Source organism: Daphnia magna, linkage group LG2 (assembly GCF_020631705.1).
Source record: "Daphnia magna isolate NIES linkage group LG2, ASM2063170v1.1, whole genome shotgun sequence".
Lineage (NCBI taxonomy): Eukaryota > Metazoa > Arthropoda > Branchiopoda > Diplostraca > Daphniidae > Daphnia > Daphnia magna.
Genome location: NC_059183.1, coordinates 16,951,566 through 16,973,956, shown reverse-complemented (window position 1 = coordinate 16,973,956; position 22,391 = coordinate 16,951,566). Strand labels below are relative to the sequence as shown.

Here is a 22,391-nt window from a genome sequence, read left to right as displayed (position 1 = left end):
TATAGCTACTACACGCACGACTGAGCGATTCCCATCGAATTATGCAAATAGCGTCGTCGCTCGGTGTCGACCACATCGACGCACTGCGTGCTTGCGCATCACTTTGAGCAGCTAGAAATTCTTAAAAAAAGACAGCTGGCGTAGACCGCCGCTTGTGCCGTCATCGCCGGTCGATTAGAGCCACAGGTGATTCGTTATTCACGAGCTGTTGGTCCGTACGAGCTGAAAAGGCGGTTTTATTTATTTAACTTTACGAGGTTTTCGTTTTGTTTTGTTTTCTCCTTCCACATCCGCTTGATTGACCTCGTGAAATCAACCGCCACCTTCGCGTTCTTCTTTTGTAGTCAAACGCAATCTACGGTAGGGCCATTCAAATGTAAAACATCAACAAGTAGAGAGATGATTAATACCGACATCACCTCGTAGACGATGTGGTGCCCCATGCTGAAATCTCGTTTGTCGCATAACTAACGATGCTGACGGGCGATTAGAACAGTGGCCAATAAAGGCGTCAACAATTTTTCTATTTTTTTTTTTTTTTCTGAACGAACATTTTTTATTCTTCGCTCTTTGTTGCCATACGTTCTTTACAGTTAAGCACGCAATCTTTTGCAGACGTCTAGAAAAATCCCCTCAATCACCTTTGTTTTCCCCGAAACTCTTTCACGGCCGATTTTGAACTCTTCTACGATACAACGGTGCGCTTGACAGGTGTGGCCGCTATGCGTTCAGGTTCATCTGCGGCCAATGCATTTTTCATACTTTTTCTAAAACGTTGTTTAAATGCATCGGCAATCTTGTTGGAAACAACGGCTTCTTACACAGCTACAGGGGCTTCCATATATTCAAGGCCCTAGCAACGAGCTAAAGATTGACGGGAATGCGCCGCTGTCGTGTCTTGTCAGATCTGCGCGATCGAGACAAGCAGCTGTTTTTCTTTTCGTGCCATGCCCGCGTGATTGGTGAGGTATCCTAACCAGAGGATATGTGAAAACGAAAAATTGTGTATACACTCAAGAACACAAGACACGACGCTTAAACAACATGAACATTTTGTTCGTGAATAAAGAAGTTAAAAGATGGTCCGATCTATTGGCGCCTTTTTTTTTTTTTTAAAGTAGGACCGTTGATTTAATTTGACGTGGGATTCCTTAGTCTCGATGACTGATATATATATATACCGAACTTTAGAAAACTACAATGTGCGGCAGTTGTAGCACTGGCGGTGTAGGCACCAGTCGTATCACATCATCAGGTAAGAAGCAGCGGGAGGTTGAGCACGCGCTCATCCGCTTTCTACACGTATCTTGTCTTGTCGAAAAATATCAAGATAAAACATCATAGGCCTGCAGTCAACTGATGGGCTTCTCTATTTGATAAATCACCCCCCCCAAACAATCTTGTTTTGCAGTAGACTCGTGCGGCGTTTCAACCGAAAAATACACGTGAGGCTGGGTAGGGCCTATCACCACCAAGGTGGACTCTTCAAAGAATGTTTAACATGGTGCCATATATCGAGGTCAAAGACATCTCGTCGTCGTCGCATCTAGCAGCGCAGTTTATGGTGGATACGTTGACAAAAAGAAACGTCGAGAGGGGGAGAGTCTCGACTATGATGTGCTACCCGATAAGGGTATCTTGCTTGACCAAGACCTGAACACCTGAATAGATTTCGTTAGAAAAGAAAAACCTGCCGCTGTGATTTGCGCTCTCCTTTTTTCCGAAGGCACCTAAAATGAATTGCCATCAACTCTTAACAGTTAGCAGGTTGTAAATTTTACGTCTAGTAGCTAACAATACAGCGGATGACGTGTGTTGCCTGATTTTTTAATCTCTCCAAGTCTACCTTCCTATTTTATTTATTTATTTTTTATTATTCCTTTCTCTCTCGTGTTCGCCCCATTCTATGACCCCCATTAAGCAACAGTGTTGTGCCCAAATCGAGCGAACGTGATTTTTTGGACACACGAACCAACGAAGGGTCCTTCAGGGTGTACGAATAAATCAAGCCCAAAATTCCCCCATCAATCGCAAAATATAAAAATCAAAAAAATAAATTGCTAGAAATATTTTTTCTTTTGTTGTTTTGTATATGTCGCCTCAGTCTATGATGCGTAGTCTGACCCTACATGGAATTTGGGTATTATTATTATTTTTTTCTTAGAAAAATGCAGTTTAGCACTTGAACTGGTCACTAGTCGTGCTCATAAAAAGAGAAGTAAAATAATTCAAACGAACAAACGGTGGCCTTCATAAGAAATGTATTCGCCCCAGCTTCGAGATTGACGTTGTCGGACTAGTATATAACAATTCTACTTGTCCTAACTATTATATGTGAATGTGATGTGTCTCCGTTTTGCAATACGCACTACTTTCGAATACATTTAACCAGAAAACCTGAAAAAAGATTCAGGACACTAAACGGATTGAAAGAAACGGAACATTCAGTTCATGGCACTGAACGTTCGTTAGTTCAGTAGTTAACCAAACGTCTCTCCTTCAGAAAAAAACGAACCGGTTCGTTTTGTACGTTGACACAGCGTCGTCCGATGTCCGACGAGGACTTACTGTCGTAATCATTAAGCCATTATCCGGTTAGTTAGTTAGTATAACGAAAAGGAGGGCACAAGAAGCAAAAAGTATCACATGTGTGGCGAGCAATTGACTATATAGGTGGACAGAATGATTAGACGGGTGTGAAAATAAAATGGGGAGCAACAAACCAAAACTATCTGAAAGCCAACGGTAAACTGCGTAGAGAACAAACCGCAAAATGGAGACGACAGAGTTTTTTCGCACGAGCACACCTTCGTTCTCACACCCGTCCTTTTCTTTCAAAGTCCACGTAATGGTATAGTATACTATTTCCGTACCCTTCTGCGTTCGCCCCTCCCTTCTTTAGTTGGCTCATCGTTTCACTAATTTACGACTGTCTTTTTTTTTTCTTCTTCTTCTTTTCTTCGCTTCGTCATATTCAGTGATTAACGTGCGACATCGTCAGCCGGCCCGTCTTTTAGCTTGCATATTATATTCTTCTTCTTTTGAAAAACATAAAGGATCGACCGACTGTTGTGTGTGTCCATGGAATTAAGGGCGGCGAACCCAAAAGGCTTTTTTGTTTTTTTTTTGTTTTTTGTTTAGGTTGTTTAATTTTATAGTTTAGTTTCCTTTTCTTTTTCTCTATCGACTCCCCACCTCCGCTTATAAATACAAATATTTTTCATACATTTTTAATCAGCAGCTAGGCTACGAGATGTATATGCTATAGGCGTTTTTAATGGGTCTTCGTCTGACTGGCGCGCACACAAAAGCGATGATCAATCGCTTGTTTGGATTGCTGATCTTTTCTCTTTCCTTTCTTTGCGGTGGGAATAGAAAAAAGAGAAAATGTATGTATTTTTTTAAATTCTTGGTAGGTTGCAAAATAATAGATAAAAACCACACAGAGCGATACGTAACTCCAACATTTTCTTACAACTTGAGGCGCAAAAGTAAAAAGTTTTTTTTAAATAAACGTAGATAAATGAATATCGATTGACAGTAATCACGCTTTACATAATCGTTCATCATTGCTATAATCATCGTTCATCTTTCCATTAACAATTTTCTTTCAGCTCTTTTTTTTTTTTCTTTCGTTTTTCGGTTCTTGTTTTCCTCTTTTCGAGTAGTCGTCCTATTTTACATATTTTACGTAGCTATTTTACTTACAAAAACCGGCTAAACTAGACGCTGCGGTGAAACCACGATTTCCCCATTTTTATGGTCGAATTCATTTCAAATTAATTGGAACAAGAACTGCCATCAACTCTGATCACTCTCAAAAAGATTTCATCATTCCCCCTTTTTGTTGAACTCTTAGAATGAAAAAAAAAAAAAAATAGAAAATGATAAGAAAGTTCCTATCAGGTTTTTCGATCGATCAAGTGCCCATCTAAAGTAGAACTCCGTAAAGCTTTTTTTTTTCTCTTTTAGGTCGGCCGTTTTGTTTTAATTGTCCGCTATCTGTATACCTGTTCATGTTTGTTACGTTTTGCCGCCGTTATTACTTTCTTTATTTGCACGAAGCTCTTCCCCTGCTTCGTTCTTTGCTCCCTCCCTGATTGATTTTCTACGACGAATGTAAACGACGATACGCTCAAACGATTCTTCTACGTGAATAAATCGGACGGTCTGGGCGCGGCGCTGGGCGTAGCTGGAACGTTCACAGTAAATTTGGTGTCTTCATTTTCCCGCCCGTGAAACAATTCCCAACAACAATGACGGCGGCTGGCCGTTACAATATAAAAAGAGAGGCAAATGCCTGACGTTACTTCAGTTTGATTCCGGGAAAAAAACGAAATGCTGCGGCTCAAGTCTAGCCTTATAACGGAGTCCACAAGTTATTACATCAGTAGTATAGAAGACCATCTTTTTCCCTCCCACCTTCTTAGCTTTGCTGTTGGCGCACTGTAACCTGTCACGAATACCCAGCGGTCAAAACTGCCTGTAACTTGCCATCGCCCAAATTTGAGGCACCAGTCGGAGCAACACTTGGCCCGGACTACCCGTAACATCGATCCGGTTTCTTTACGTCGCAACGTTTCTCTCTTAACACGTAAAAGAATAACAGCGGGCAAAAGAAGGGAGAAAAGAAAAAGGAAGACAATTAACTGAACAAACCTTAATGGAAAGAAAGAAAGAAAAAATATGCTGACATCATTCAAGTATTTTAGTTATGGTTGCACGTGTCGCTCTACTGTGCATTTATTTTCTTTCTCCTTTTTTTTCTTTTTATTCAATTCAGACATTCCTATTGAAACGGATTTTCCTGTTTTTATTTTCTCTCTTTTTCTTTTTCCTGACTTGTCTTCATCCATTTTGGCGGTTTTAATGGCTCTCGGTGATGTTGCATCGCGGCTCAGTACTGTTTGCACGTTAGCCTTTAGCGAAGACTGTACAAAATGTTTTTTTTTTTTTTTCCTGCTGGAAGCTCTAACCGGGAGCAACCGCATTCCTTTTTCACGAACAAGTACACACGCGTTCAGCCTGAATGCTGGGTTTGGGAGCGAGCGGTCACGCCAGTCATACTATCACGTGACGGGCCAATCATCGTCATCAATACGCGGCTATGGCACTGATGATGATGATTAACGTTTTTCAAACAGTATAGACAGTTTCCACTGTGAAATATAGAAAAGCACTGAGCGTTTTCTTTTTAGAAGACATTGATTTCTAGTCTAACAGTATCTTCCATTTTGTTTTATTTTATTTTTTCCCGTTTAATAGCCAATCTTTTAAAGAAAGGTGTGATGACACTTGAAACGCTCGGCTTATGAAAAGAAAAAAAACTTGTTACCCTTGTCATGAATTGTAAATTGAATGTTCCGTTTTCTGTTGCAAAATCTTCGTTTGATAAAGAACAACATTTACAAGCACAACTGTTTATAGGACATTGAAGAAGAAGTAAACGGGCCCATTGCGATTCAAATTTCAGGTTGGAAATACCGGCAGGGCCGAAGACCTTCGTTTCACGCAATAATGATAGCAGACAAACAGGAAACCAACGACAAAAAAAAAAAGGTATATCGAATAATGAGCCGGTTTTGGGGATGAGGAAAGATAACGTAAAATATTTGCGTGAAATTGTGAAACAAAAGAAATAATGATGTAAGATGTTTATCTTTAGTAAAACGAAAAACAAATTCATTTCTTTAATGTCATTCATAGAGGTGTACAAAACGAATTTCGAAATGTTTAAACTTGCAACAACGAAAAGAAAAACAATATTAAAGGCCAAAGAGAAAAGGCAAATATCAAAAATGGTTGAGCAAACAAAAATACGTCGGAAACACCGTATCCCGAAAAAGATCATAATAACGATAGTAAATAGGATTGGCCGGCTGTTGGGGATAATGGCGTCGAGCGAAGTTGAGATGAAACATTCCTATGGGTCTATCAAGTAGCTGACGTTTTCGGATGTGTTCAAATACCGCGCCCAGAATCCCATAGATGTAAAAAAACAAAGATTACACGAGCAAAGAGCGAAAGAGAAGACAGTAGAAACGATTGGCGATTGCGAAAAGAGCGTTGGCTGTCTTTTATGTCTGCCCATAAAATAAACGTGCGCGATCCCATCCGCTTTCAATAAAATCCCATGGAATGGTATTGCGCTGGCAACGGTGGACCTTGTCCGTAGAGGACGACTCTTTGTTGCGTCCGCCCCGGCATGGATATCGGACGTACAGGAACTCGGTTGTCGTAACCTGCGCCGTGTTTGACGGTATACTTTGCTTGACCCATCCGATGGTAATAGCCGTTTGGATTGGAGAACCCATCATCGTAGATGCCATACCCTGGGTCATATTTGTCGTAACTGGTTGCTGTTTACGGTGCGGACGGCTACGGTTGTCATTAGAATGAAAGCCAAAAGCGAAACCTAATGAAACGGAGTCGATGTGTGGGGGGGTTCCAAACGTTGTGCACAACGAAAGAGAGAATAAAATGAAACACATGTCAAGAAAACAAACATTTTTCTGAAATCTTATGCTGAACCGGTTGAAAAAGACAATGGCGAAGGGTATACACGTTGAAGATTCGAAAAAAAAAAAAACGTTAAAGAAAAAGAGAAATAATTGTACCTGCTTGATGGTGGAAGAAGACATGTTGGCCGGAGGAGCTCGCGTGAGATGCTTCGAATGTTGATGCCAGTCGCAGCTGTGAATGCCGTAGTTATTTTTGCGCCCGTGATGTTCTCTGCCCGTCTCTGTTTCGGCTCTGGTCGTCTCGCTTGAATTGTGAATTCCAAGTCTGTCGGCCCGCACCAGGTGTGTTGTCAAAACGAAATGAAAAAAAAAAAAAGAGAACCAAATCGACGACGATGACCTTCTTCTTTTTCGATTTGAAGGCCACAAACCACCTTCCCTCTCTCTCTTTTTGCTCTTATTTGAATTTTTTTTATTTTATAGTCCTTTTGGGGTTCCTGTAGCTGCTGTTGTTTTGATTGAAAAACGATCACGTGATCGGATTTTTAGATGAGTACGACTATAAAGTAATAGGTAGAGATTTAGGGTAGCCACGCACTTGCCAAAAATATCGAGTTTTCAATCACGTTCCCTTTTACAAGTAGTTACAATGCCAACATGGGCGATAATAATAATAGGAACATTCAGCATTCGGTAAGCAAACACAAGAAGAACAAAACTAGTCAAGAAAAGTAGATGGTGAAAAACTAACGAAAGGAAAATTCAAATGGAACCAAGGTGCTAGTTGCTGCGAAGATAACCTTGCCCCACTACGAGTTTTTGTGTGCTCATGTATAAATATAAATGGAACTGGCACGACACAATCGTATAACTCTTTGCTCGACGAAAGGTGATGTCTGTATCGATTGCACGGATAGGAAAAACAAACAATTTTGGAGTAAACTCTGTCACTAAAGACAAAAGTAGAGCGACACAGTTCACGATTTCTTGTTGCTGAGTGATTAAACACGTCAATACAAATACGACACACAAAATTTTAAAAAACCTCATAACACTGAAGGTCCTGCCCTGTGTTGCTCCAGCAGCACTCGACGGCCGAATGCTATCCAAGTCATTGAACTGTTGATTTTTTTTTTTCTCCGTGTCTCTTTCATTTTTACAGCCTCTTCTTTTTTTTTTTTTGTGTTGAGGCTAACGAAAGGGAGGTTGACTATAAGGAAAGAAAAGAGGGGGGGGTATGCGTATAGCCTATATAATAAGAGAGGCATAGAACAGCTGCTGGATCGGCCTTCATCTCTTCATGGAGTCGGAGATGACTCGAACAGCGACCTTGGGCACAGTCGCCCTTTCCATGTCTTCCTTCTGGGGGAAGTTTCTTTTCTGTGAGACCATCCTCAACACCTTTCCTACCTGTGGAAATCCAAGACTTTAAAGAATGCTGCTAGATTGGAAACTTCGCGCCATCTGTGATTTGATGCTGACATTGGAATTAAAAATGATGCAAAAACGCTACCGTCTCCGGTATGTATACTGTAAAGCTTACTAATGGATACGACCGTAAATTTGCGTTTCGCTTCATTTACTCGACGAAAAAAAAAATAATTTAGAGCGGGAGTCTTCTAGCTGATTTTAATGGCCAACCTTTATGGCCGTTGCAGGTAGTTAGTATAGTAGAGTGGCTAGGGCAGACACGTCGCCGACCTCCTACGGTTATTGTTTTGTTTCACCTATAACACGGCCTTAAAATAAATAACCAACGAAATTGAAACCCAAAGAGACGTTCAGAATTATGGGTCCTTTTAACGGCCAGCCACTTTAACTATACACTTATACACAAAACAATATAAAGGCACTAGAAAGTTGAAAGTGTTTCATGTTGTATTGAGTTTTTTTTTCTTTTCTTTGTTGATAAATGTATATACAGAGAGCGATCGATACAACAGCAATGGTATGTATAATATAATTTGATATAAAAAAGGAATCTGAATATATGTATTTTTGCGAAAGGAAAAATAAAAAAATCATAAGAAGACTGTGGGATTGAAGTTTGACTAACCATTTTTTTCTTTTACGGTCAACATCTCACGCGCACTGCGCTCCAGATGTTCCAGGAAATTTAATTTGTTTATATCGATTTTTTTTTTTGGTATTTATTTCTTTTTTTTTTTCTGCCCCATCGTCTTATCGTACGATACTGGAATGGTCCCGAAAGATATCATCTTTTTATCTAGAATCCAAAGTTAAAGCCAAGAAGCACGGACATTTTCACGTCGCATTTTTGAAAAAAATGATGTTTTGTTGCCCTAAATCTTGGACACCCGACCTGTTCAAATGAGATAACATTATGTTTGTTACTCAGCGAGCCAAAGAATGGGGACCACAAAATTTGAAAAGACAAAAAACAGGAGGAAGCCTGTTCTTCTTACCGTGAATGGAGGCTTCGTCTCCGAGAACGAGCATCTGGCGGCTGCCAACTCGGCGAACCATCAGAGCAGGACGTTGATTCTGTCCGCTCTGATTGGAATAATCTATCGATCCACGGCGGCTCGGTGGCTGGCTACAGGATCTGTAACGAGACGGAGGTGATCCCTCGCAGTCAGATAAATCATGATCTCCATCCACACTCCTATTACGAAAAAAAAACATAAAAACAAAAATTAAAACAAATCTAATTCAACAGGTCACTATTATATAATTTATTTTAAAAAACAAAATCGTGTTTAATTAGTGTATAATACCTAGCACCAGTGTGTAGCCTACTGTGAGTCGGATAGACGGGATAAGGTACCATGGGAGGATCGAAGACATCATCGCGATGATGACAACAAGAGCCTGATGGACTTGGATAATTGGCCATAGCATCGAGACATTGATCGTGTAGACTGTGGACTACCTCTCCGACTGCTGTGTCGAGACAGCGAAGTGGACAGACCCAAACACAATCCCATGGCGGGATCTTCTGCGTTGGCAGCGAACGATTCGTTATGACCTCCAGGTAAGTCCACTAGAAATCGTTGAGTAAATAATGTTGTGTTCACAGGTATTTTCGTGAAAGCAATTACTGTCGAGGTCGGTGGTGTAAACAGATGAGCCCGCGCATCGATTGTTCGGGAAATTATGAAGACTCGGCTGCATGCACTTGCTGGTAAACTGCGAAAGAACAGCCAAATTACGTGATTCTTGACGATGAACGGAGATCTCGTACACTTTACGGCCGTAAAGTATCAACAAAATGGTCTTGGCGCACAGGATATTGCCCACCACAATGGCAGGCTCCCTGAAATCGAAATCATTCAATTTTCAAAAGACGACAATAAATTCATGTAGGATCACAAATCATACCGTGCTTTGTATGATGCTTGCGTCGCAACCAGAGTCCAGATGATGGTAAAGAAAGCCAAAAGGGCGCAACAGGCTGTTGTGGAGCGACTATCGCGCGGAGCATCACTCGAACGCCAGACGACGAACGAAAACAATGTGGCCGTGAAGAGCAAGATGATGGGCAAAATCAGAGAAATGACCAGCTCAGATTCGAAATTCTCGGCCGGTGAACATCGCCACAATGCCCCGCCTTGATACTGTTGCATTTGTAACTGGATCATGGGCGATGGGACGGCTTCCGGCGGCTTGAAAATCAGCCAAGCTGACAATAGGATAACCTGAACAGCCACTAAGGTCATAGTGGTAAAGACAAGGCCAGGTGGTTTGGTAGCGTCGGTCAAATCGAACGATCTGGACGTCGATGAGGAACAAGAAAACGAAGTTGACGTCATGACATTGGTTCCGCGGTTGATGCGACGCCAGGCGTGAACAGTGCGGACCACAAGTCCTGAATAGATGATAGCGTAGGATAGACCGAGGAAGAAGCGACGCAATCCACAAGAGACGTCACTCGGCTGGATGAGGAAAAAGATGGTCGTGATGTACAGCAAAGCAATTCCAGCCAGGATGAAATAACTGAGAACAGAGTTGGGTGTCGGTCTGGGCATGTTGCGGATGAAGAAACTGGCGCACGCCATGCAACTGAGCAGACCCAGAACGCAGAAGATGATGGCCACAACACCCCAAGCAGTTGCAAAATTTGTAGGAACCTCCGGAGTAGGTGATTTTGATGATTGTGTCGGCATTCCACGATTGTTGCTCGATCCTGACTGACTTTGCGATGCCTGGGCGGAGCAAACTGACATGCACGTTCCCTGCAGGCATTCGATGGATGGAACAGCTGCGTATGGGACGTAAAATTTCATCTGACTCTGGTCCACTTCCAATCGACCGTGACGCCAGAATCCGACGCGCTCGTAATGGGCTGATTTCTCCGAGTAATATTGAACGTTCCAGACGACAACGCCACGATAGCCGCTTCGTTTTTGTTGCTGTTCCACACCTGGAGATAATGGATTTTGCTGTTGTCTAGTTGAGTAAGGCTCCCGTTTGATCATATCATTGAGGACGGCGTTGAATCGTTCCTGAGAGTTGGGTCCGCAATCGCCAAACTGAGCAGCTTCGGTACCTGCCGAACAGTACAATTGCAAGAATTCGTGCAGTGCCTTGACGTACGTTTCAACAGCCGCCATCGTGTGGTAGACGTAAGGATCCTGTTCGATTTGGGCCAGTTCAAAGTATTCAGAACCAGTGCACGATTTGGGATACATCCGTTGACTGACTTTGCTACCCAGCAAATGACATTCAAAGTGATGTTGGAAATATTCTTCAAACCAATCGGTCGGGATTGTCGAATGATTCTCCAACGTCATTCCAGCCAAAAACTGATTGAATCCGGGAACGAGGTAAGTTTCCATCGACACTGTCAGGACACCAGCCAATTTGCGGCCGGACGTTGGATGGAAAAGGATGTCGTGATGGTTACCCCAAGCGTGATTAGCCAAAACAACGAAACGATTACTGAGACCGACATCGTCCAGCACTTGAAGAACGTGTTGAACTTGAGCAGGATTGTCCAGCAGCAAGACTGCAACGGACAGGACGGGAAGGTCGGATGCGATAGCTTCCAGCAACGAATGAAGGTTGACTGTTTCGCCAGCTTGGCCGAACTTGTTGACGCGGACCTGAGCACCGATGCAAACTTCGTTTCCTGATTGACGGACGAGCTGGAGGAAAAGGTCGCGATCGGACGATCCGGCTTGGCTATCGTCGTAGAAAATAATGGCATGTTTCCATGCCAATCCACGGACAATGTCGAACAGAGCCTTAACCTCGTCTTCTGGCGTCGGAACTGTTTGGATGATTTGATTCCCGCCCAGCGAATGCCACGTCTTCTCCTTGCTACTGCCGACCGCTAAGGCCGCTGCTTGATTTTGCTGGTCAATACCGAAAGGAGCGATATTAGTGCTACGGTAGCTGTCAATGTCGACACTAAACTGCGGAATGTTGGCTTCGCTGAGGACGTTCGCAATCGCGTGGGCCGTCTCGCCATCTAAGGTTACCGCTCCGATAACGCTCGACTGAGACGAAGTGGACGGGCCGGCATCCGAGATGAAGGACAATAGTCGTTGCTGGGCTCTTTCCACTCGACCACACGAATCGAAAATAATTGCACCGATCTGCAACGATGGCGGAATCGTCCGGTTTTGTTTGAGTCGATCGAGTGCCATAGCGACGGCGGCCAAATTCTGGAAAATACGTGGGCTGTGCATCGTACCGCAAGACAATGGCTTACTTCCTTGACGGTGGAACGGAAGGAGACCCACCAACGAAAAGCCAGGCTTTGTGCCTGTGCCCGGTTGCACTTGCATCGACGTTGAAGGATGCCATTGAGGTTTGGGCGTGATCTTGACGCAATTGAGACATTGAGAAATCATTTTCTCCGCAGAAATGGAGACGGACGCGTTGCTGGCGTCGCGGGCTTTTAGTTTCCCCGCATTAAATACAAGGCCCTCCCGGAGGCTGTAGCTTCCGGCAACCATTTGCTCGGTGCCCAGCATTTTTGTGTGATGAGTATTAAGGATCTCGACCGTTGCCTCTTGACTGACTCCTGTCGAGCGTAGAAATTTGATAGGTCGGCCGGTGATGTCCGTGAATCCGTGCTCGGCAATGGCTCGCTCAAGTCGTTGGCGGACATCTTGATTTTCCATGGCGGGGCAAATTCCTTGCTTGACACCTGGACATAATTCTTGCCGGACGCGCTCTAATCCCTGGGCGATAGCCAGCACTCCGTTAATGGTGTTGGAGACGGATTCGTCGCGATCGTAAACCGAATCGGCCAGTTGGGTGGACTTGGCCAGCTGATTTAGCGATCGATTTTGACAGGTAGCTCCTCGGACAATGGAACATTTGACTCCAGTACTTCATCAGCCATGGATTGGATGTGCTCAAACTGAATTTCATCTGATCGTAATCCTGGAAAAATTTACCGGACATCGGTAGGCGGCTGCGGATGTGAACAACGCCGGACAAGAGAGCAATAGCTTCTTCCATAACCTGCTTGTTATCTGAAGTAGATAGAGTCACTAGAATAATAGATTGGCCGGCTGCGAGTTGCAATGGCGGCAATTTTCGAATAGCGGTGAGAAGATCGAAGATTTGACGATCGGGCAAAAGGGCAACTAGAACGTGAGCCCCGTTTTGCGCTTTAGAATAGATCATTGATGCCACATTTTCCCAGTAGTTAGCTAAATGGGGTTGCTCGTTGACAGCCAAATCGACTGCCAATTGGACGTCGTTCTTAGAGGCGAAATTCTGGAACTCTTCGCAGACGGCGTTGTAGGGGAAAACTTGATTAGAGCAAATGGAAGAAACGTACGTCCAATTCATCAGATGGAGTATGTCGCTCAAGACTTTGCCCATCATTGGAGTAGACGGACTCAATTGAATGAGAGATGGTGATGTGCCGGAAGGTAAGTTCTGCTGCATTTCCAGTCCCGGAACAGAGAGAACAATAGGCAATTGTTGCCTATTGTGCAATTCAAAGAGGACGCGAGGATCGGCGTCTGGCGTGCCAACGACAAGACCGAGGATTTGGTTCTCTGCGATGCCTGATTGGACAGCGGCCGTACTGAAAGCGCGAGCTATTTCTGCTGATCGTTTTTCTTGCGTGCCACAGCCATCTAGTCCGATAGCTCCCAGTTGAATACCGGGCAGAATATCGGCCATCTGGTTGACTTGTTCCAACGCCCAAACAAAGGCCTGTCAACCACAAAAATCACGTTTAGTAACATTTTTCTTTTTAGATATCGTGATATTAGCAACGAATTAATACTGGGCGACATACCTCCGTTTGCTGGATGCCACGGGTAGTGACGTTGGTCGAACAGCTGTATAGTCCATCACGACTCTTTTCACGAACGTCAAATAGTCCCATGATGTACATTCGATCTTTGCTGGCCTTGATCAGCATTTGATTCTGTTGTTTTGCTGCGCAACTGGACCAGCAAACTTCTTTTTGGCTGACGGCCGAGCACTCAGAGACCAGCGACAATAAACCATCGTGAGCCATGTTGTTAACATCCGCCATGACAACATCGGAAGTGCTATTTTTGTCACTTGAAAACTGAAGAACGTCCTGATCGTAAGTGGCCATCGGTATAAAAGTGAACTCGGCAAATCCGCCTCGCACTTCGACAATCTCCATCGGAGTGTCTCCGTATCCATGATCAGTGAAGCCGAATTCACCGTTAACGTCGCCTGGGCGATCTGTGCCCGTGTTCTGTAAATAAGCCAACAAGTTTTCGCGGAACGTCGTGGTATTGGTGGCGCAGAGATCTCCATCGTTCTCTTCGCTCGCTTCGACGCTGCTCGCCTTCAACAACTGCTGATCAGGACAGTAGTCTTGAATTAGCCGGGCCAGTCCCGAAGCGACAACATAAACCGTCTGAATGACGGTCGTCGTTGATGGATGAATGCGTGGCACGGGAGAACATTCACCTGACTGTTGACACTGCGCCATTTGGTCAAAGTATTCACCGTACCACGGGTTTCGTTCGTTATTTTCCGGTCGTAAACGGGCAAAATGCTCGGCAAACTCTTTGACGAGCTGGACTTGAGGACGGACCACTAGCCACCTGCCGACGTCTTTGACGAAATTTTGTACTTTGCCTCCGGTAATCCAACCATTGGCGCTGATCCAGGTCAATTGCTTAAACTTATCAGCCTGTTCCGGTGAGAGCAGGTGCATCTTGGCCAAAATGGACTGCGTGTCCATTTCGTCCGTCCACAATATAACGACTCGACCACCCAGATCCATCTTGGTGGCCAGTTGTTCAAAAACGCGATCTAACGATCGGCTGGCTCTTACCGGACCAGTACGAGAAGTTCGATTGAGTTTCTCGATTAAACCCACGCAGATTTGCGTATTCTCCGCCAGCTGCTGGAAGTGGCGGAAGCCCGTGACCGAATCGACGTCGTGGCTGCTGTAGACGACGCTGACGTACGTCCATCCGGAATAGTTGAGTAGGTCAATGACAACTCTAGCGGCGACAGACATAGGCACGGGCACCTGCAAATGATAGGCAGATGTCAGCCGAGTGTCGCTCCTTTCCTTAGCGCTGACGGTTGTGATGAGATTCGGTGCCAAAACGGACGTGACCGCTTCAGTCTCGTCGCCACTCGTCGCCGAAACAACGGCCAATAGCTGATCAGGATCGATGTTGATTTCTTCCAGCATGGGGTCCCCTTCTTTGGCCAGGACGCTAGAGACCAGATGGGCGGCTTTCACTGGCGATGAACAGGTGTCGAATACGACAGCTCCGATTTCGATTCCATTCAACAAATCCGTGTTACGGTTAACCACATCCAATGCCCAGAGAAAAGCTTCCACGTCCTGGATTGCGTTCGGATCCACCTCAGCGCTGCATTGCAACGGAGTCGGCCCGGCTTTGTGGACGGCGAAGAGGGCCGGTATTATAATGTCTGTGATTTTCAATCGATGCTCGACTTGCGTTTCCAATTCCTGTTGAGGTTCTTCAGATTCCTGTGGCTGTTGTTGGATGACTTTACTCCGCGAATCACTTTCTTGATCATCCTTCAATTCCGCTCTGTTCTGATGTGCCCGATCTTGTTGAGCGCTACTGGATTTGTTCACCGAAATGATGGATTCTTCCGGTTCTAAATCGCCTTCTAGATATTGCTCGACTGCTTTGGTTTCTTCAGCAGGTTCGACGTTTCGTGTGGAAGGTGTTGTCCGGTAGCTACCGGCCGATTGGAAGTAAACGCAATCAGAGCAGCCGTCAACTGGACATTGCGATGGTCTTATTTGAAACGACCGATCAATCGTCTGAGTTCCAGTCGATTTATGGTAAGAGAAAAGCTCGCGGATCTGATCGCCTTCCGCCGAGCGGATCAGCGAAAACTTAACGTCTGATATCTTGTTGCTGGATGGCTTTTTAGAGCCAACAAATCCGGCAGGAACTCGATTTCCGGGCGAGGCGTGCTGTAACTGGAGCGTGTGAAAGACGTCGTCCAAGAATTCTTTGCGCGTCAATTCACGAAGAGATTGACAGTAGCCATTTTCCGATCCGCATTTCGAATCGCGGGCTTTGCGGAAACGCCGACGCAAAGACATTGAGGACGTGAACTGCCGGCAGAACGCGCGTATTTCTCAAGACTCGCTCCAATGACGTCTCTGCAAAATTGAAATTATGACAGAGCAACCAACTCGGGTCGATGGTGGTGATGTTCGCTATCGATTCCAGCTGGCATTTCTTCATGGTGACCATGTACTCCTAAGAACCAAAGATTCTCCGGCACGGCCGGAAGGATTGGAGTTTTCCTTCGGAGCCAATAGCTTTCGAATTGGTCCACAATAATGGGACTAACGGCCACGGCGTAGACTTCAGCGGGGCCGGTCAGTTCTGCTAACAAGTCCGTCTTCTCAGCCGACCACGGGTGTGAAAACAGCCACTGGTAAGGTCCACGATGGCCAACCGATGCCGCTAGGCTAAGTCTCCGAGTGACGTTCTGTGCGTCTTCTGGCGGTGAAATGACAAGGACGGCTGTCGAATTACCGGCAGCGTCCATTGTGACGTCATCGGCGCTGACGGGAGTGAACGATTCGAAACAGACGCCCATTTCTTCCGCTTTCAGGCTCACCGATTTGGTGATGGCTAGGCTGTAGTCGTCATCGGCGTAGACGACCGCTACTTTATCCCACAACATCTGCTTAGAAAACCGCACCAGGGCCTAGGGAGGTAACGTGACAATAACCAAAGGAAACAATCATTTCATTGGCAAGGCTTTGTGTGCTCATTCTCAATAGACTTATGTTTTTATGGCTCAGACTATTATTTCATTTTTTTTTTTTTTCAAAAGAAATACGAGTCATATTGTATAGGAGGTTATTACCTCGGCCACTTCGTCTGCCGGAAGGAAGTCGTCCAATCTGACGGCCATGAACGGAATGCTAAACGAGGCGAGTTGCTCGCCAATTTCCGGGTCTTCTTCCACCAGGCCGACGAAATCGATGAGTCCGAGCATCGGCTTCTCGTCTTGCTCTTCCTCGTTGCTACCGTTGCCATCTTTGCAGTTGTTTGCCTCTTCTTCTTCCAACAGCTCCGGAAAGAGGACGCCCAGCTGGCGTTCGGCCAAATCGGCGTCGCCGCAAGCATCGAAAATTTTCAAACCTAAATTCCCGGGCGAACGAAACATGACGTGAGCCAGCGAATTTGCATACCGTATATTATATGTTAATGTGGAACACCCCCCTTTTGTTTAAGTAATAACATACGGAAAAGAGCTAAAGCATAGTACATAATAACTCCAGCAATAAATGGAAAAGAAAAGAAAAGGGATCGGCAATCATTTTCTTACCTAATTGGATTCCTGGGATAAAAGAATCCTTGACTAATCGTGAAGCCACCTGTCCAGAATTCTGGTTGATGAAAGACAGGTACCATCTAAGGCTCTCGTACAACTCGATAGCCTCCCGGTGAAGTCCCGTCCCGCATTTACCTGGGGTATCCATGTCCATTTCGCGCACGTTCAACAACACACCTAACATCGTCATAACAATTATTACTACCGTATCATTAGCGTCATTATCATTGTGTTTTAGATCACTGTACCGTGAATAGCCCTTCAAAATGGAACATAACCCCGTAAAATAAAAACTAGACAAATTAAAAAAAATTTTCTTTTCTCCAACAAATCGTCTTAATGATAGACTAAAATTAAAATGCCATTAGAATAAACCAGTTTTTTTTTAAAGCATAGAATCAACGGCAAAGAACTCTTCCCCCCCTACTCTATACTCACGTTACTGATGTTTAGAGTCACCTGATTTGTGACTTGGAAACCAAATGCCAAGACATTACGTACCTAAATAAACGTCAGCGTCCTGATTAACGATCACGGCTGGCGGCCCGTTATAGCAGTTGTCTTTAGTTGACGAAACGATGGCCAGAAAAGACATTAGGACAAAGTGAACGAGAAGCAGCTGCAGGCCGTTGACCCTCTTCATCTTGCCCGGCATGCCAACCATCTCCCACTTTAGATGACGTTGGCAGCTTTTGTTTTTAATCTATGGGATTGATCCTTTGTTATGGCTCCAAGCTGATTGAAAAGTTCCTTTAAAAAAAATGTTTAAAATTATTCAATCGCGAAGACGTTGGGTCAAAATAAAAAAAAAAAAAAAAACGTTTTAAGTTTTTTTTTCGCGTGCCAACGAAATGAACTAGAACATCGAGTTCAAATCGAAACGTATAAACGAAACGGTACACGTGAATCATTTGCAGGACAAAGGAAAAATAGCTTGAGCAAAGATTTACGATCGAAAATTGCCGCCGGGCTGATGGATGATGGGACCCTATTTATGTCGACAATGAAATATAAATAGGGAAATAAGCTTCACTAGACAAAAATATTTGGAGGCTAAGGCCTAAACAAGATGTCTGTGCATGCGTGTCTAATAACTCAGTCGTAGCACCGTTAGCTCACCGAGTATCGTAAACCATGCAGCTCTTTTTCGCGTCTCCATAATCCTGTCTTTTTCCCTGTCACGGATGGCAAAATGTGAGACGAAAAATAGCTACATCATCGCTGTTTCCGACCCGTTGTTATTTAGATTCTGTCACCGTGTTAAAGCCTCGTTGTTGAAATCGTTGAAAATCCGAGTTTGCGGTAGGTTAAAGCCAACAAAAAAAGGATAAGAAAGCAACTAAATAAGAAAACATAATCGAGAAATAACTGGTCTGTCGGACGATCTACGTATGTGGCGTGAAAAAAGAGGCGACAACATAAAATAGCAAAAAGAGTTATTGAAACAAAATGTGGTGTAGTATTGTACCCAAATGTAATAACAAAAAAAACAAAAATAATAAAGTTTTAGTCGGGGAAATTCTTATTACTACCGTATTAACATTTCCACTATTTCATTGAAACGTAACGAAGCGAGAAGGAAGGCTCTTCATTTTACACATGTCAGCAAGAAGTCCCCATTAAACTCTTTGATTCACGTTGAAAAAAAAATGCTTGTGTTTACCGTTGGATGTTTTGTTTATGTAGCTCATTGCCTGATTCACACTATTTTTTCCCAAGACATAGATACCCCATTACGTCGTAAGCGGCTAAAACTATCCCGCTTGATTACTTTTCGTGCGTCTTTGGAACGCACACACTGACCATATTGACCCATATTTATACATATGGCGAGAGATGATGAGAGAATGATAGTAGAGTACTCTTATACGGGCTGGACGGCCATACATGACATCTGTTGTGCGTGCTATATTTGCTGCCTTCTATATCTCGGCATGCCAAAAGGTAATAAGTTGTATATTCTTTTGTTTTTGTTTCGTTAGCTATGTGGGCTGTGTGAATCCACCGTTAGGCCATATCCGACCCCATAGACACATCGTATTACACATTTTTCTTTTACTTCTGTCAAACGCGGGAGGAATATTCTACATCCAACCACTACACGATCAAATTGAAACGTGTTTGCTTTGAAAGTTGTAATAAAAACCTAGTGTTGCCGCAAAAATAACACGTGTGTCGCTTCTATGTGTCGTTTTCTACGTCATGCCAATTCCGGGGCCAGCCGGAATAGACGACTATTCAATAGGGCGTGACGCACGAGACGTCGTGATCTCCCACGACGTACACAACTAGGCTCTATATCGGTATGCTGTAATAATAATAAATAATAAATAAAAATAAAGTGGAGGAGAAGAAAGCCTGAAAAAGATAGAAAACTGTCAAACACCAGTCATAACCTCTTCCGGTTGCCATCGTATTGGACTGTTCTAACCTTTAACGCCATTACGGCGCGTATATACGATATATAAAATGAATTTGGTTCGTTGCTAAAGAATTTGGAACACGGAGGTCTTTTTAAGTGTGACGTTGATTAAGGGCAATGGCCCTGCAATGTAGACATCCACACCGTATGTATAAATTCACACGATCACTTTGCGCAGAGGACCAAAAGAAAAATGGAGGGAATTGTATAGTTATTCGTTCCCCCTCCCCCACAAAAAAAAAAAGAAAAAAAGCTAAAAACATAAGAATGTAGTACGCATACAAAGCTATACTAACAATACCATACATATCTGTGATCGTTACAATCGTGACACACATGTGCACTGCCGAAGAAGAATACCCATGACGCGTCCCAATGGAACCTGCGCTGCCATTAGTTTCAACTTGATTCACTCTTGTTCCCTACTCCGCAGCACAGAGAGTTATACTTTTCCGAATGATGCCCGCTTCAAAAGCGAAGCTTCTCAATCGATTGTTCAACGTACCACGAAATAGAAATAGGCTCGCGGTGTACGTATCTTCTCCTCACGCAATGTCCATACATTCAACACAACAAAGAGTAGAAAAAAATCCAGAAGAAAGGGACGAAGCAGAAGAAGAATAGACGAATGATTCGAGCAATGGTCCGTAAGAGAGAGCCATTTTAGCTGATGTTATACAAAGCGCACTGGCCATTGCCAGTTTCTTTCATTGCAGTTCGTTTTCCTTATTGTGTCGTTGACTTCGCCAATCGTCCTGAAATGCACAAAATCATTCTCAATTGCATTTGAGTATATTACCATCAGATTGATAAATCGTTAAACAAATGGGCATTCCTGAGGTGCATGTTGACGTTTACTATTCGTGTGTATATGTTACGGAATTGATCAAAATTGAGCTATCTTTTAAACATACGAACGTGACGTCATTGCTACTTATTGAGATAACTGTTATTTTCCCAACAATTGCTATTGCTTGACTTTTTGGAGGAGTTGATGGGAAATCAGAGAGGAAATAAAAGAAAAAGAAAACCCATTTCAGTCCAAACTTTATGCCCGTGTGGAGTTTGGTTGCGGCAGCAGGGCCGTCGTCCTGCTGTTACAACCGCCAGCAGGAGGAAGAAGAAGAAAAAAAACGCAAAAATTTAACGAGCCGTGCCTAGTATATAGACACACTATGAAGGAGGTCCAGATTTACCGTTAGAGACGAGACAACAGAGAGTCTTTTCGTCTCTGCCCGGCATTCCCCCCAATTCTGTCGTCTCACACGCCTTCAATTGCATTTGGTTACCTGTCAAAAATTACATCGTACATCTTATGCGTGTCCACGATAACTCTGTTTTCCAGTTAATCAAATATACGGCGAGTTTGATATTGGGCTGATTGATAGATAGATGCGTGTAAATTTGTAGTTGCCCGCAGAATCGCTGATTAACAATTCATCGGAAAAATCAATTCAAATAAAAATATGGCAATTACTGTGCTATGGGTAATGAACGCAAATGTGTCCTAGATTCGCCAAAACAAACATGACTAAGAGATTTTTTAAAATGTGGACCATCAGTGTCCAGAATCTCGGTAAGATCGTTTGCCAACACCAGGTCATTTAACGGCTCTTTTTTTTTATTTATATATTTTTTTCGTCTTTAATTCGAAATTAAAGAGCCCACGCCAGACGTTTTTTTTCAAACCCATTTTTCACAGTCGGCAAAAGAAAAAAAAAAATAACGTAATAAACAAGATGTTCTTACCTTACTGAAAAAAAAAAACGTGAATCAGCTGACAGCCTACAGCAAATGAATTGAACGTAATGTCAGTCAAGGCAGGTGGTGATCACAACGTCGTGAAACATAAACCCAAATGTCGGCAAACGAGAAATGTGATGATCACGATATCGCCATGGAAAACCAAAAGATTCTAAGAAGCACTACTATAGCAACAAAACGCTCTGATTTCCTTGAAATCGCCGGAACTTAGGCACGCGGCAACAATGTACCGCTGTACTGGCAAGTCTTTTCTGTTTTAAAACCGTCGTATACAAGCCGCAACGTAGCGACGATCCGCTCAGCCAAGGAGTTATTAGCAGACTGTTGCCAGGTTTTTGCTCTTCAAGTCCAGTCACTGTTGTCTATACACACACACGCTGCTCGGGCTACACAGCGGCGTGAGAGAGTCAGAGAGCTGCGAATGCTACAGGCTCTGCTTACCGCTTCCACCGCATCGGTGGCAATGGCTATCTACCTGCGTTTGTTTCTTTTCCCCATCGAGCGAAACACCTGTCGCGCTCTGAAGCACCCACCGCTCTTTTTCTTCTTTCTTTTCTGGGGCTGCAGTTGATGACCACCAAGCCGACAATGCTTCTTATATTTTCTCCGTACTTGGTGTGGCGCCCGTTTATTAGGTTAATGTTGTGCGGATGACTTGGCTCACTGAGCTTTTTACCCGCTGGTTTTCGTGTTGTATTATTTTCTTCGTTAGATTATAGACTGGCCGTTCGTTTAACCAGAACAGATTTTTTTTTTTTCATAGAGAAGATGCGATTTCAGGGGTTTCCCGCGTACACACTCATCGCTGTATGAAAAACAAATTAAAGAGGAACCATTGCGACGATTCGATCGGCTAGAGGATTTAGCTATATATTTTACGCAATCCAGTGCCGAGCCTCACTTCTCTTTCAGGTCGGCCTTTTTTGTTTTCTTTTTCCCGATGTCTTTATGTTATACGTGTTACGTGAACATGATCT

At 43.8% G+C, this 22,391-nt stretch overlaps 1 protein-coding gene across 1 annotated transcript; it reads right to left on the bottom strand.

Annotated features, from left to right (window-relative positions):
• Positions 1-8,321: 8,321 nt before the first annotated feature.
• Positions 8,322-21,863, bottom strand: LOC116917782. The gene is given in 13 exon segments (XM_045170162.1): positions 8,322-8,784; positions 8,888-9,087; positions 9,200-9,465; positions 9,524-9,738; positions 9,804-12,739; positions 12,741-13,604; positions 13,690-15,960; positions 15,962-16,138; positions 16,140-16,595; positions 16,758-17,035; positions 17,223-17,405; positions 17,730-17,978; positions 21,400-21,863. Coding segments are annotated over 10 exon segments (7,740 nt in total). The 5' UTR covers positions 17,893-17,978; positions 21,400-21,863; the 3' UTR covers positions 8,322-8,784; positions 8,888-9,087; positions 9,200-9,268.
• Positions 21,864-22,391: the final 528 nt, after the last annotated feature.